At 39.1% G+C, this 14091-nt stretch overlaps 2 protein-coding genes across 2 annotated transcripts in view; both read right to left on the bottom strand.

Annotated features, from left to right (window-relative positions):
* The window catches only part of pde4d (phosphodiesterase 4D, cAMP-specific), a 153316-nt gene extending 151833 nt beyond the window's left edge, over window positions 1-1483 (bottom strand). The window contains exon 1 of the mRNA XM_063896944.1: window positions 1361-1483. The gene's annotated coding sequence lies outside the window, so the exon portion shown is untranslated. The remainder of the gene's footprint in view (window positions 1-1360) is intronic.
* Window positions 1484-8514: 7031 nt separating this feature from the next.
* elovl7a (ELOVL fatty acid elongase 7a) lies at window positions 8515-13990 on the bottom strand. The gene is made up of 8 exons (XM_063897337.1): window positions 13859-13990; window positions 11695-11823; window positions 11391-11581; window positions 10787-10867; window positions 10637-10693; window positions 10409-10514; window positions 10181-10317; window positions 8515-10070 (listed from the first exon to the last, which is right to left on the bottom strand). The coding sequence occupies exons 2-8, from the start codon at window positions 11795-11797 to the stop codon at window positions 9822-9824; spliced, it is 924 nt and encodes a 307-aa protein (XP_063753407.1). The 5' UTR covers window positions 11798-11823; window positions 13859-13990; the 3' UTR covers window positions 8515-9821.
* Window positions 13991-14091: the final 101 nt, after the last annotated feature.

The raw sequence follows: 14091 nt of genomic DNA, 5'->3' as shown, positions 1-14091 counted from the left end.
GGGCTGAGTCCCCTGTTCTGAAGAAAAAAGGTCAGGAGAAAACACACTGTTTTCCTTTATGTCATTTCCAACAACTTAAACATTTTGATCTTTAGTTTGCTTCAAAGTAAGTTAAGCAAAATGAAAAAGCCTTCATTATAATGCCTGCTAAGAACCTAAATAAGTTTAAAACATTATATCCCTCTGGGTCCAATTTGTGTTTTATGATATGATGTACGTCTTTGAACCCACCCTTTTGTATTTTGGAAGTAAACATCATAGAAAGTGAGAACTGCACCACTGGTATGAACTGTGACAGGTTGTATGCCGCATGTAATAGCGAGGGGCTTTGAATAGTTATTGATAAGTATTTCCATGGCATCAATGGAGTTGTTGTTTGAGTGAGCAGCAGAGGTGATAACCTTCTTAAAGGGAACCATAGGCAGTTGATGAGTATTGCTCTGCACAAGAAAACTGACAGAATAACACTTGGCACACACACGCACTCACACACACACACGCACGCACACACACACACACACACACACACACACACACACACACACACACACACACACACACACACACACACACACACACACACTGACTGACACATGCTTTTATTTTCGAATCATCATCATCTCATCGTCTAAATATACTGTCCATTTCTGGTTATCTCTGTTTGCCTTTCTCTCAGGTTGATTTAGGTGTTTACACTGGAGTCAAATTGTGACTGCTGAATCAAAATGTTCCTAACTTAAAAAAACAACAGTGACTGTCATTTCTTGTTACCTCTGAATTTATGTGTGACTGCAGCACAGTTTGGAGCAGGCCTATTTATAGCCGACTACCGCCACCACCACCCTGCAGCCTGAAAGTCACACCAGGAGATTTTGGGAGGGGAGTCCTTGAGCTACTCTGTCAATGCAAAGCATTGCTGTGACAAGTTTGCAGATGAGGTTGGTCACCGTGAAGTCGCACTGCATAGTAGCCTACCCTAAAGCACAAGACAGCATCCTTAAAAGACACAGAATGTTAGTACTTTCAGTTTTCCCAGTGCATGTATACATGTACACAGCTAGGTGCATGACATGCATGCCCGTGCATGTGTCAATAAATAGTAACACTCATGCTTGTTCCATATTCACGCACTTGCACATGCACACACACCGTCTAATTTCAGAATATAAAACTGTGGTAAAGACTTTGTTATTATTTATGTATCAAATCTAATTTCATCCCAATAACTGACGTGTTTCTCTTTATGTGTTGTGATGTGACCTTTTGTTACAATAGTAAGCCCACAGCAAGCAGATCTGCCTTACTAGTTACAGTTATTACTAGTGGCAGGGAAGAAAAATGGTAACAAAAGAAAACTTACTTTATATCTTTTTGAGAAAGTTCCAAAAAGAGGTCATATATCCACTCCTGGGCACAGTACAGTGTCTTCTGTTCTTCTATTTCCTCTGTGAGAGTCCCAGTCAAAGAAACCCAAACAAACAGAAGTATCTGGTGTACATCTCTAACACAGCCAGTCCCACTCCGCTGCTCACTGATGCTCTCTGGAATAAGGAGGAAACTCTGCTCTAAGCTCCCAGACTCACAGCCAATCACGTCACAGTGGTTCCTGCCTCTTGGCCAATGACGAGCCACTCATGCTCCGGCCTACACACCACCCCCTCCTGCTGAAAGTTCCCATGCTTGTGGAATCGAAGGGAGAGGAAAGGGAGTGCAAGGGAAAGTGATGTAGTATTTAGTATGGAAGAATTATAAGGGAGCAGTTGTAAATCATTTCCATTAGGGAAGGAGTAATGTCAGACACAGTAAGATGACAATACTCTGGAAACTGTTGTGTAAACTGCTAATGATTTCCAATAATTCCTGAAACCGGTTATACATCAAAGAAGACTTTACTCAGAATGTATTGTATTGTGAGCTTTATATTGCCATGTTGAAAAATAAAGATTGAATCCTTTTGACATATTTAATGCACACTCAAATGCACTTGTAATTCCCAGAGGTGATGTGTATCTCTCTTGCTTCAGTGACTATGGGGAATACAGCGTGGCCTGAAAAAGAGATGAATTGCAAATGTTCTTTGTATGTGAAAAAACATTGTCAAAACTGATATGGCTTGTGTTGCAAAGCCAATGAACGTCTGCTCTGTCTTATTTATTTAGACTCCAAAGCTATCAGTGACACACCCAATGACGCACACATTCACACACACTCAGACACCTTTATTTTTTCCCTGGAGCGACGGGAGCCATGGTGTTTGGTCCAGAGAGATTCTCTACCCATTCAAGATGTGAATATAAACAGGCAGGACTTTGAACTGCTGCATGGTTATCTACAAAATTTGGATTAACATCTGCGAAAGAAACGATTTTGCTCAAATGTTTGTGTGCATTTTGTGTTTGAACAAAGGTAATGTGTGAGTGTTCTCTAAAGAGTGAAGTGGCCAAAGCTCAGGGGTTTGACAAAGCTAGTTATTTTCCCCACCTTTGTGTAAAGCTTCAGTAACTTGCTGCCACTTGCATTAAAGGCTCTGCAGAAAGTGAATACGTTTTTTCCCCAAAATATTGAACTCCATCTCATTGTCAACTTTTCCACTTAACCTTTTAACTTGCAGTCTTCAGCTCTCGGAGAAACCTATGAAATTGTTATTTTAAAAAATGTATTTTTTTAACAGTGCTATAATAACTGAGCTTGAAGCAGCTGGTCGTTAGCTGACTCTGTCATATCATAGTGATGTCATCAGGTTTGATCAAACTGAGGATTGAAGTGAGGCCAGAAAGCCTCGTGTTTTGCTAATATGCGGCATATGCATTGAAAGACATGGGCTTTCACCGGAGAGGAAGAACTGATCAAATTTCATCATTGCATCACTGCATAATGCTAAGTGTTTGATCTAGTAGTTTTGGAGCTTGACTCAAAGAATTTAGAGCTTGGACTTTAAATAAAAGCTTTGACTATTTGTAATCATTAAATTGTCGGAGCATCCCATCAAATTATATTACATTGTAGGTTACATGTCACTTGTTAGATTACATGTGTTGTTAGATGCTTTTATTCCAAGCAACTTAAATATGCTCAATTATGTGGACAATCACCACAGGAGCAATTTGGGGTTAAGTGTCTTGCCCAGGGACACAATGACATGCTGACTGCAGTGGGGATGTAACCAGCGTCCCCCCGATTTGAAGATCAGCACACTAACACATTGTGCCATAGTCTCCCAGACCCCTAGGTCAACCTAAGTTAAATGTTGTCAGTGCACACCCAGGGTAATACATTGAAGATTTTAAAAGCTTGTGAACATTTATAGCTGGAATGGTAGCACAGAGTGCATAGCAGCATCTATGTAACAACATTATGTATAGCAAAAACAGTATATCAAATTAAAGTGTGTACCTTATGAGAGGACTTTCTGGACAATTGTTGCTAAATCTGCCTCACATCTCATTTCACATGGAGATGCAGTTTATGGCTCTCATCCAACATCTTAAAACATCATATTGCTCACAGTGTTTGTATTGCTGATTGCTGTGGCAATACATCCTCCTACACTCTGTCCATGTTCAGTGTGAAACTAACATTTATGGGAAACAGGAACTATACATAACAAAAACAGAGTCCATAAAACCAAACAAAACACTCAGAGAGGAGATAATAGGAAATAGCAGCCAGCAAATGTGTCTGTGCTGTTGTTACTTTCTAGAATGTCTGAGAGCACATTTTGAGGTAATGTTGCCATTGCTCCCTGAGTGTAGCGCTTCGTTCATAAAAATACACACTGAGGGTAAATCACCTCTTCCCTCATCTAAATATTGACTTGGAGCATAAACAGCTGTAACCGCCAGCCATATTTCACACAGTGACTAACAGTGATGACAGTTGAATCCGACTACATTTCAGCATCCCTCATCTACCTCCAGTGCAAGACGGAACTGCAGATTTTTAAACAAGATTATTTATTTCTAAGCTTATTTTAAATCTCAGGTTGTCATTTTTCATTCAAGGCTGTGTGTCGGTTTATACTAAGACAAAGACATTGGTAAGCAATTTAAGGAAGTGTTTAAGCAAAGATGCTTATTTACTTTCACTGTTAGAGTTGGATTACAAACTCAATATCAGTCTCAAAGTGGCCCTTTGAATTTGACCTGGAAGCAGGAAACAATGACTGTGACTAAGCAGAGACTAAACTTAGCTTACCATAAAGACTACAAATGGGGGGAAAGCTAGCCTGTCTCTTTCCAAATGCAGTAAAAAAAAATTAAAAAAAGATACCAGCACCTCTAAAGCTAACCAATGAGCACATTATAACTCGATAAAAGGACCCTGGTAAAGGCAGACTTTTTTACAGAACCAGCCTAGCCTTTTTTCCTTCCTTTCATTCTAAATGCTAAGCTAAGCTAAGCATCTTCTGCTTCCAGCCTTATATTTAACAGACAGTTATTCATCTCCTCATATAACTATAAGCAAGAAAGTAAAATAGCATTTTTCTTAATTGTCAAATTATTCCTTGAAGGTTTAACTTTGTAAATCTAAATGGTGAACCCAGTTTTATGACAAGAACACAGAAAAGCAAGTAGCAAGATAGGCAGACAGAAATTCAGGCATTAGCAGGCCCTAGGGGAACAGCCAGGCAAACATGCATGCAGCCTGGGATTCAGCAAAGCATGCTGAGTGCTACTGTACGGAGCTGTCTGGCCCCAAGGCTCGTCAAAACTCACAGGAGTGGAAGGGTTATGCAAATGCTATGCAAAGGGTGTACGCTTTGTTCCTATGCTGTACTGAAAACATTTAGCAATTGGACAAACAGCAAGAAAATGAATGCAAAGTTACCTCGGTTATTTGTCGGCGCAAAGGGGAATTGTTTAGTCTTTGATCTATGAATCCTGAAGGATCTGAAAATCCCTTTAACACATGGGAAATCTGAAAGTAGGCTAAATAAATAACCTTTCTTTGCTGCCTGTCCCTAAGCAGATATGACAGCTTACACACACACACACACACACACACACACACACACACACACACACACACACACACACACACACACACACACACACACACACACACACACACACACACACACACACACACACAAAAATACATACAGCAGACAAGACCTTATGGAGGACAAGACTGTGATCAATATGTCTGCTTTGGGATGAATGATATACTGCAGCACTGTAGTAGATACCTGGAAAACATCCTGTATTTTGTGCTGCTGCTTTGCACCCATAGCAGCTGCAGAAGATGTTGACAGTAACCATCACAGAGAGGGGAAAGAGATGTTTTTCGTGCTGTGAGGTGTGGGGACTCTGCAAAAAGGCCCGAAGGGACGAACGCAGCGGAAATCATGCCTCTGGAGATGTAAAGGTGCAGGTTCACAGAGAAGCCTGTGGAGTTGAATGCAAAAAAAATTTAGTGTTGCAATGTGAGGATTTACACAAATCATCAATGGGCAGATTTCTTTATTCTCTGATGAAAAGAATGTTTATTTTCAGCCCTAAACATTACCAAAGTATGTTCCCTCTCAAGTAGTACTGACACTAAAGTCTGGATCTGTTCCACCTCAAGAGCAGTCTGACATCAAACTATCAGATTACACAGTCATATCTGGCTTTAAAGAAACAACACAACATGATAGATTATCTTTTTGTGGTGACTGAAAATAAACACAGAGACATAATGACAGGTTACAGACTCTGACAAACCTGTCTTTCTGCAGAGCAAGAGTTCTTCCAGCTGTAGTAGTATTTAAAAAAAAAAAATTGAAATCAAGCTTCAATTTAAATAAGCTTTGAAAACTCTAATCACACACAGACATCTTCAATTTGATGGCAAAACAAATGAAAGATGATTCTGTTGAGAGCAGAGCATGGTGTCTGTTATTTAAAATGTTAATAAGCCAAATTATAATTATTCTTTTTATGAGGAAAAGATCTTAATAGGAGGGGAAAAGAGACAGAAAGACTAAGGGAGAAAAGGTTATTTTAGGGGTATCCGAACACTCGCAATTATCTAAAATACCAATAATTACTCTCCAAGAACCATCTGTTCTTTGCTGTCACACTGACATACACTGTCTCTCAGACACACACAAACACTGTCTCTCACACACACTGCTTTGCCCTTGTTAATTGAAAAGGCTTAAACCACCCTATTGCAACACTTTGTTCACAAAATGTAAAATTCACTTTGCACAATCCCCATTCAGGAGGTTCCATAAAAGCATTAGTTGAATATATATCCACACAATCATGTCACAAAGGTTCATAACATCTTAACAGTTAAACTGAGCAAGTTTCGCCTCACATCTTTTGTTTATCCTGTTGTACGTTGAGGTCTCTTTCCCCCTGTAGCGCTCTATTGTCTCTCCCATTGTTGCCTTTTACTGGAAAGTTAAGGTGCTGTCCCCCCTCTGAAAAGAGAAAATCTGGAGACATATGGATGATGTGCTTCTTCCAAACTGTTCTAAGGAGTCACGACAAGTACTGTCATGAAAAGAGACGGATGCTCAAATGATGGTGTTGCTGCCTGGAAGCATTGTGATCTTGTGTATTAGTGTCTACAAAAAAAGGCAATTACCATTAGCTTTTTTCCTGTCTCTCTCTTTCGCCTCCTGTGAACTGTGATAGTGTCATTTAAAAAGCCTCATGAATCTTTTCTGACACTGTTAGTTTCATACAGTATTTATTTTTGATAATAGTACAGTTTGGAAACTTTTGCATAAGAGTACCAATTAAAGAACATTTCTAAACCATTAAAGCCAATTTGATCAAGATGTTCATATTAGCAATGGCTCACATGACTGGTGTGAAAGCTGCAAAGTCATAAACATATATGGACAAGTGGATGATTATTGCTATAGGCTCACTAGTGGCACCATTGAAGAGGTTATAGAAACACAACTGAAGGAAAATGTGTTTGCCAGTTATCTTGGGGAAATAAATGAAATCTCTCCAGTGAAATTACCGATCAAAATTCTTGTAATTGAATTAATTGCTTTCGTTTAAGTCTGGATGCTTTTACCATTAGTGGTCTATTTAAAAAACACATTCAAACAAAGGTAAAAGCCACTGTGCATATAAAAATATAGGTTTTCATATCAGACCAAATTGAAACTGAAATGCCAACATAATTACTGACTTTATTAAGGTTCCAAATAAGGAACTAGTCTTTCAATCCAGATGCTATACCAGAGATAACTTTTTAACAGAACGAGTCATTAAAATATGAGGATAGCAGATATTGACTATTACTCTGTGTCTAACATCCAACATTTTAAATCATTGGTATCTTGTGGTGAAAGCCAGGAACAGATCATGTTCACTGAATCACCTCAGTCGTGTTACACATATTTGCAGTGTCTCACACATTGAGCCTGATAATGACCTAGTTAGAGCCTCTCCCACAGTAAACCAGGAGAGGACCTGCAAGGGAGGCTTGGGGACAGACAGGGGTTGTTGGAAGTCATCATAGTGAAGAATGATCATCCATGCCCTCTAAGGTTTAGGCTGTTCTGCTGCCTGCTCTCATCTCTTCTTTCAACTGGTTAAATTCAGCGCTCATGTAACACAGTTTATTTATATGGAAAGTAACAGACTGTAATGTGTAGTTGTATCTTAGACAGACGTGAGATTTGTTTTATGTATGAAAGCTCTTGTATTTGCCATCACAGCTGAGTGTCAGTCCATAAAAAGCTCAGGGGCTCTTTGGCGGCATAATCATTATGTACCACTTAGAAACTCCTGGGTGTGATGTAACGGAGAAGGGGGAGCGTGTGCGTTTGACAGAAGAATATTGTCTGTTTTCCTAGAAATAAAATATAAATACATGTATATATGTTATACAGGATATACCGTGCATTCACTTGATGTTTTAATGGTGTGTTACAACATTCACTCAAAGTAGATAATGTGGCTTTTCCAATCAGTAATATATTCAAATGTTAAAGCCGATGCAAACTAAACTACATTTATTAATATTGATCATTTCTGCACAAGTATTCACCAAGTCAGTGTGAAGTGTGTGCACTTTCAGCAGCAGTTACATCCTTCAGTCTCTAACAGTGTTTGTCATAGGGTTCACATCTGGACACTGACCATCATTCTATGATAAAAAGGCTTTGGCTGCGAAGACCTTTTTCTTTAAGTTGACACGCAAAGTGTTGCGTAGCTTGATATCTAAACTCAAACATTAACATGATGTTCATGAGCCGAATCTGTTTAACTTTACTCACCCTCTACCCATGTTTCAGGATTTAAATGTAGTTGAGGTTAGGTAAAAAAGCTTTCCACCCAACAGTGTGCCAAATATGAAAGAATGAGGAATTAATTTTAAACTTTGATGCATCTTATCATGAGGCACTAATATTGTACACAGCAGACATTCTCTAGTCTTAGTTGAACAGTACCTCCAAGTGGAGAAATGGCCCTTTACAGTGAGATTTAATCATAATTTTACAAGGTAGCATTGAATCCAGACCTATCATAACTGAAATCAAAGAAGCAGCACAGACACTTTTCAAAATACATTGATCATTTATTTTTCTTATAAATACATATAAAATACAATATAAACATTTCACATCATGTCTTACAGTATTAACTATTGATATGAGGAGATCTGACAAGGAACTGAATATAAAAAATAGCGTGCACCATCCAACTATACACAGCGTGCATCTGTAAATCTTCAATCCTGTGTGCTCACCCACCTTTGGAGCAGAGTGTTACATTCACTTTAGTATAAGATCATCATAACTCAATATAAACTTACTGACCTCAGTCCATAGGCACTACCTGAAGACTGTCAGCCACAGAACGTCAACACATGAAGCAAAATACTCCAAGCAGGCAAGCAAGGCTCATGTTTTCGGACTGGTTGGCTAAATAGTGAATCCATGTAAATGTGCATAATGCAGTGTGCATATAAAACTGTTATTTTGCAATAAGTAGTAAAACTAACTCAAGCTCTGCTCTGGATCCTAGAAAACCACAGTGGTTCATCAGCCTTCCTCTGGCATCTCTGTCACATCCTTGCTTCATAGGAGAATTTAGTCAGGGGAAGAAATTCTACTGTACAAAGATGACTCTTTTTTTACTGAATGTCTTTTCCATCAGCAGCAGTTGTGACTCAAACCATAGAGAAGTGGGCTTGTGTACATGATAACATTTTAACAAAAGAAAACAATTGTCTGTGTGTGTGTGTGTGTGTGTGTGTGTAACAAGGTCCTGAATAACAGAACAAGTGTAGCCTGAACACCATTTAAAATATATCGACTAGGAACTGTCAATGCAACTTTTTAGCCAGGTGAAATAAACAACTTTAGTGCACAACTTTAAAAAAGAAACCCTGGACTGGTTTTCTAAAAACATGAATCTATTCTGAGAAGTAAGATCAAGTCACAAGTTTAAAATGATCTCAGCATTAGAAGCCTTTAGAGAAAGCCCAGTTTGACTGTATAGTCAAGGGTCTCAGTCTTACCATAGGTGAAGCCCTATAGTCAGTGTGAATAGTGGAATCTATTTTGGACACTTGAAATTATTTTAAAACCATAAGGTAGCAGAAAGGAGGGATATTTGGGAGCTACCATAGCAGAACTTGGATTTTACCTTCCATTGTAGACAAAAAAAAATAAAGATAAAACCCTTCAGCTTGAGTCAATAAACCTCTTAAATATAGCGCAAAGATTGTCTTTTGCAGGAGCATGTTGAAAACCAATCAGAAAATACAATCCAAACCTTTTGTGGTTGAATCGCAGTCTGCAGAGCTTTTCTTACGTAAATGAGGTCAACTCTGAAATTCCTAACAAGCAGAGTCCTGCGTCACTCCTCTTTTTCATGATTGGCGTTTCCATTCATAACTCCGTTGCTGTGGTGTGCCCATGTCTGATTCTGCAGCACTTTAGGCAGCCTCTTGCCCTTGGTGTAGGCGTGGTACCAGAAGTTGAGGAACAGGAACAGGAAAATCAGGCCGTAGGAGCCGATGATGTAGATAAAGATGGGGAACTCATAGGTGCAGTCCTTTATGAAGAAATACTGGGAGATGTGGGTAGTCACCGTAACAAACTGGATCTGGGGGGGAAACATTTAAACAAAAGGTTGAGTCAAGATTTCACCCAGTTCCTCATGTTACACACTGTGATACAAAAGACAAGCAGTCTGAGTCAGACCACACAACATACCAGCTGAATGGTTGTCAGGTATTTCTTCCACCACAGATACTTCTGGTAGTTTGGGCCCAAAGCGGTCAGACCGTAGTAGGAGTACATGATAACATGGACAATACAGTTAAGCAGGGCGTGAAATGTCCCCATTCCACCTGAAATAAAGAATGTATTAGGGATTAATGTCAGACAACCTTTTAAAAAGGTTTTAAAAGCATTATAACTATAAAATTGAGCAAATCCTACCTGCAGAAAAGCGTACTCCAAACCACCATGTGAAGGGCATGATTGAGTGATGGTAGACATGAAGAAATGTCACCTGGCTATACTTCTTCCTCAGCACAAAGAAGATCTGAATGAAAGAAAAAAACAAATATTTACCGTGTGATACAATTCAAATACAATCTGAATCTTGTGAAAGACAATTAAGAAATGTGTCCAAGTCAAAGGCCTGACAGTGATCTGTTAACTTACGGTATCCAACATCTCAATGAACTTTGAGAAATAGTAGAGCCAGCATGTTGCCGCCATCTAGAGGAGACAGTAAATAGTATTTCAGTACAGGTTCAAAGCTAGAGTCAAATCAGACTCAATAACATTCAGATTGTATAAACACCAGCTTACCCTCACACTCTGGGGGGACTCAGAGTAGTCGACCGGGTCACAGCGAAATGAATATCCTGTTCCCCATCCTGACATCACGTACTGTAGAGAACAATTACAAAGTTTGGTTAATCACAAGCAACTGGCTGTTGATATGTCTCCATGTTTAGTCTTGATCCAGAAAAGTTGCCATTAACTACATTTTTGACTGCAATACACTAAAGCTGTGTCGGTCAGTTACAATTGAAATCCAGTTCATTAATACAATCAAGAACTTCTCTAAGATAAATGCTGTATAAGGTCAAGTCATGCAGCTCTTTAGGCAATGTTTTGAACCCAATGTCTTGAAAGAACACACCAGAAGAACTGGTTGAACCTCACATCAATTCCCGTGTTTTAAAACGTTTGTTTGTTTTTTTTTTAAGTAAAGAAAGTACATGAAAAGCATTTTGCAAGACTTCCGTTGCATGTCTCATGTATCTGTTCTCCACAAAGAACAACACAAGTACAGACTACTATAGGTCTGTGGTATGCATAGCTGTGTAAAATCTTCTATTCAGAAGAATGAATTCCACAGACATGAATGTCATGCCATCTAGATAAGGCAAATTATAACATGACTTGCCTCATAGCACATGAAGAGCGAGAGAGCCACCACACTGAAGTTGTAGACGACGAGAACTCCTTTCAGATCGAAGGCCTTACGGTTTTCCATTAACCGTGGTCCCAGTGATGTGACAAAGTAAATGTACACTGCAATGATGAGCGTTTGGGGCAGAGGAGAAGACATGAGGAACCAGGTCTCTGTTCGTCTGTCTGTAACAGATTTGAGAGCATCAAGGTTCAGATAGAGAGAAATGTTTATACAGAAAACAAAATCATAAGTGATTACAATAGGTAGCACAGCCGTCTAAATGCTTAAGACTCACCTGCATTTTTGATGAACTCCGCATACATGAGTGCAGCTGAGGACTTTATGTCATCAATTTCCATTCTGAGACTTGACCCTTGCAGTTTACCTAGAGTCTCCATTTTCGGCCGAGATTGTTAAAGTTTACCTGGAAGAGCAAAGACAAAGTTAAGAAGTGGGTTGGGCCAGACACAAGTTCACTTGCATTTTAATAAGAAGTGTCCAAAACCAGTAAAACTTTCATTGTTTACACAACAGTTCAGATTGATTCAAAAGCCAAATTCATAGCTTGGCAAGACTTTATATTAGAAAATATCACAATGAAATGTAAGATTTCATATTTATAATGAAATGTGAAATGCACAACCAGAATTCCTCCACTTTCATTCTGACTTATAAATTCCTACGAGGAGGTAAGCCTCTCCCAAACTACTGCTGCACAATTTAAATGAAAGAGCTCCCATTTCCTCCACATGCAACCGTCTTTTCAGAATCGTGAGGGAATTTTAACTGTTGCTCAACATCTAAGCCATGTGAACCCAAATAGTTTGTTGCAAAATAACATTGCTATTTGTAGTTTTACTGAAACATCAAACTGCAATGGCGAAAACACTGGACTGTATAGCAAAAAGGCCATTCTTTGCTGCCCCTCTGAGCATCTCAAAGACAAAGTCAAGAGTGTACTGGCAGTACAATGAGTAGCAGTCACAGTGCGACTAATTTATTCAAGAAAAATGTACACATGGATAATTTATAACAAATGTGCTATGTTATAATGGTGTGTTAGTAAGGGCTTGTGTCAACAAAAAAAGAGGCACACTTGACTGACTACTCAAGTCAAACTTTGCCTTAATACTTTCGCAATGAGAAGATTTTCAGAACTGGACGGAAGCAATGCAAGTGGCCATATACTATTGAAACTGTTGAATTACATAACCACTTTAGTGCTGAGGTTTATCACCTAAACAACATGCAATGCGGTCAGAACACTAAGCTTCAACTGGCCAATTTTCCAAAGGGGGACAAGAATCATGACCCAACAGGAACGGTTAAAAAGTTGCAAATTAGGCAATTGTTTAAATAAAACAGTTTCCAGCAAAGGGGTGGTTTCTGGCAACGTTTCATGGTCACCATTTACTCTATTGAGATAAAGGCTCCCAGTGACTAGCCTGACTGGTTTAAGAACTTGCCTGTAGTTGGAAAATATTCCACGGTTATTTCCTTTGTTAGGGACTTCAAATAATGTCATCATCAAGTCAATATACAGGTAAGATTTTTTTTTGGGGTCAGAATGCCATTTTTTTATAAATAAATAAACCCACATTCTGCCAAGTGTATAGTACGGAACATTCCATGACTGGTTTTCAGGGTGTGTCTAGCTGAATGCAACGGGATCTTGAACAGAGCATGAGTAAGTCATTAGGTGAACGGGGACAAAAGGCAGGGCTGTCTGGAGTTTCTTCACTAATGAAGACGAGCCTCGACACGCTAAATTAACATTATAGTCAGGGATCCTGATGTAAAGGCAGTGACACCCTGGCACACAGAATTATGCTGTGTACATTAAGTGTCAACTCCCACCGATTACAACACGTTTGAGTGAATTATGATCTAGTCCTAAAGCATCTCAAAAGTAAATCAAGTTCATGATGTAATGTGTGTAAAAGCCGTTATCATACAGGATCGCGATAAGACATTAAAAAAAAAAGAGGAATGAAAAAAGTTTATAGATTAGCCATTCGTTATAAACAATAAACGCAATATTAAAGATAACGCATTATAGCAAAAACAATGCCTTACACGTGGTATATCACATTTAAATGTACATTTCAAAGTGTTTTAAAAGTCAATCCAAATGAAGGATGTATAAAACTATACTCAATAAAATGGTGCTCTATTTAAATAAACAAAAACATCCAAATGAAGAATTAAGCCAGATTCTTCCCCACGCATGACTCGCTGTAATCACTGCTGATGGGGAGCAGGTGAGGAAACTGATGATAAACAGGTCCAACCAGTACCAGGCGGCTCCCAACGCCAGGAAATGGTTCAGTAATCACAGGCACGCTTGTGTATCGACGCAGCGGTGCCATCAGATTTTAATTGGATAATCGTGAGTATTATTTTTGGTTTGTCTTTATCAATTGACTCAAATTCAGTTAAGAAAAAGTCACATTACAAACCTTTAATTACCGCTGCCACTCGATGAAAACCCTTTTGGTCGGTCAGCTCTCTTCTGTATCCCAATTTGCGACTCACCTGCCCAACAGGTGTGACTCTTGTAATGCTCACGCGCAGATACAGCACGCTCTCCTCTCTTCTTATGGGAACCCACGAAGGGCGTGGCCTGTCTCCCAGCTACGGTTCCATGTTGTCCCTGATTGGCCAATTTTTGGCTCACCAATACTTGTTCATT

The sequence above is a fragment of the Eleginops maclovinus genome, chromosome 12, assembly GCF_036324505.1.
Source record: "Eleginops maclovinus isolate JMC-PN-2008 ecotype Puerto Natales chromosome 12, JC_Emac_rtc_rv5, whole genome shotgun sequence".
In the NCBI taxonomy this organism is placed as follows: Eukaryota; Metazoa; Chordata; class Actinopteri; order Perciformes; family Eleginopidae; genus Eleginops; species Eleginops maclovinus.
This window is presented reverse-complemented; position numbering and strand designations above follow the sequence as displayed.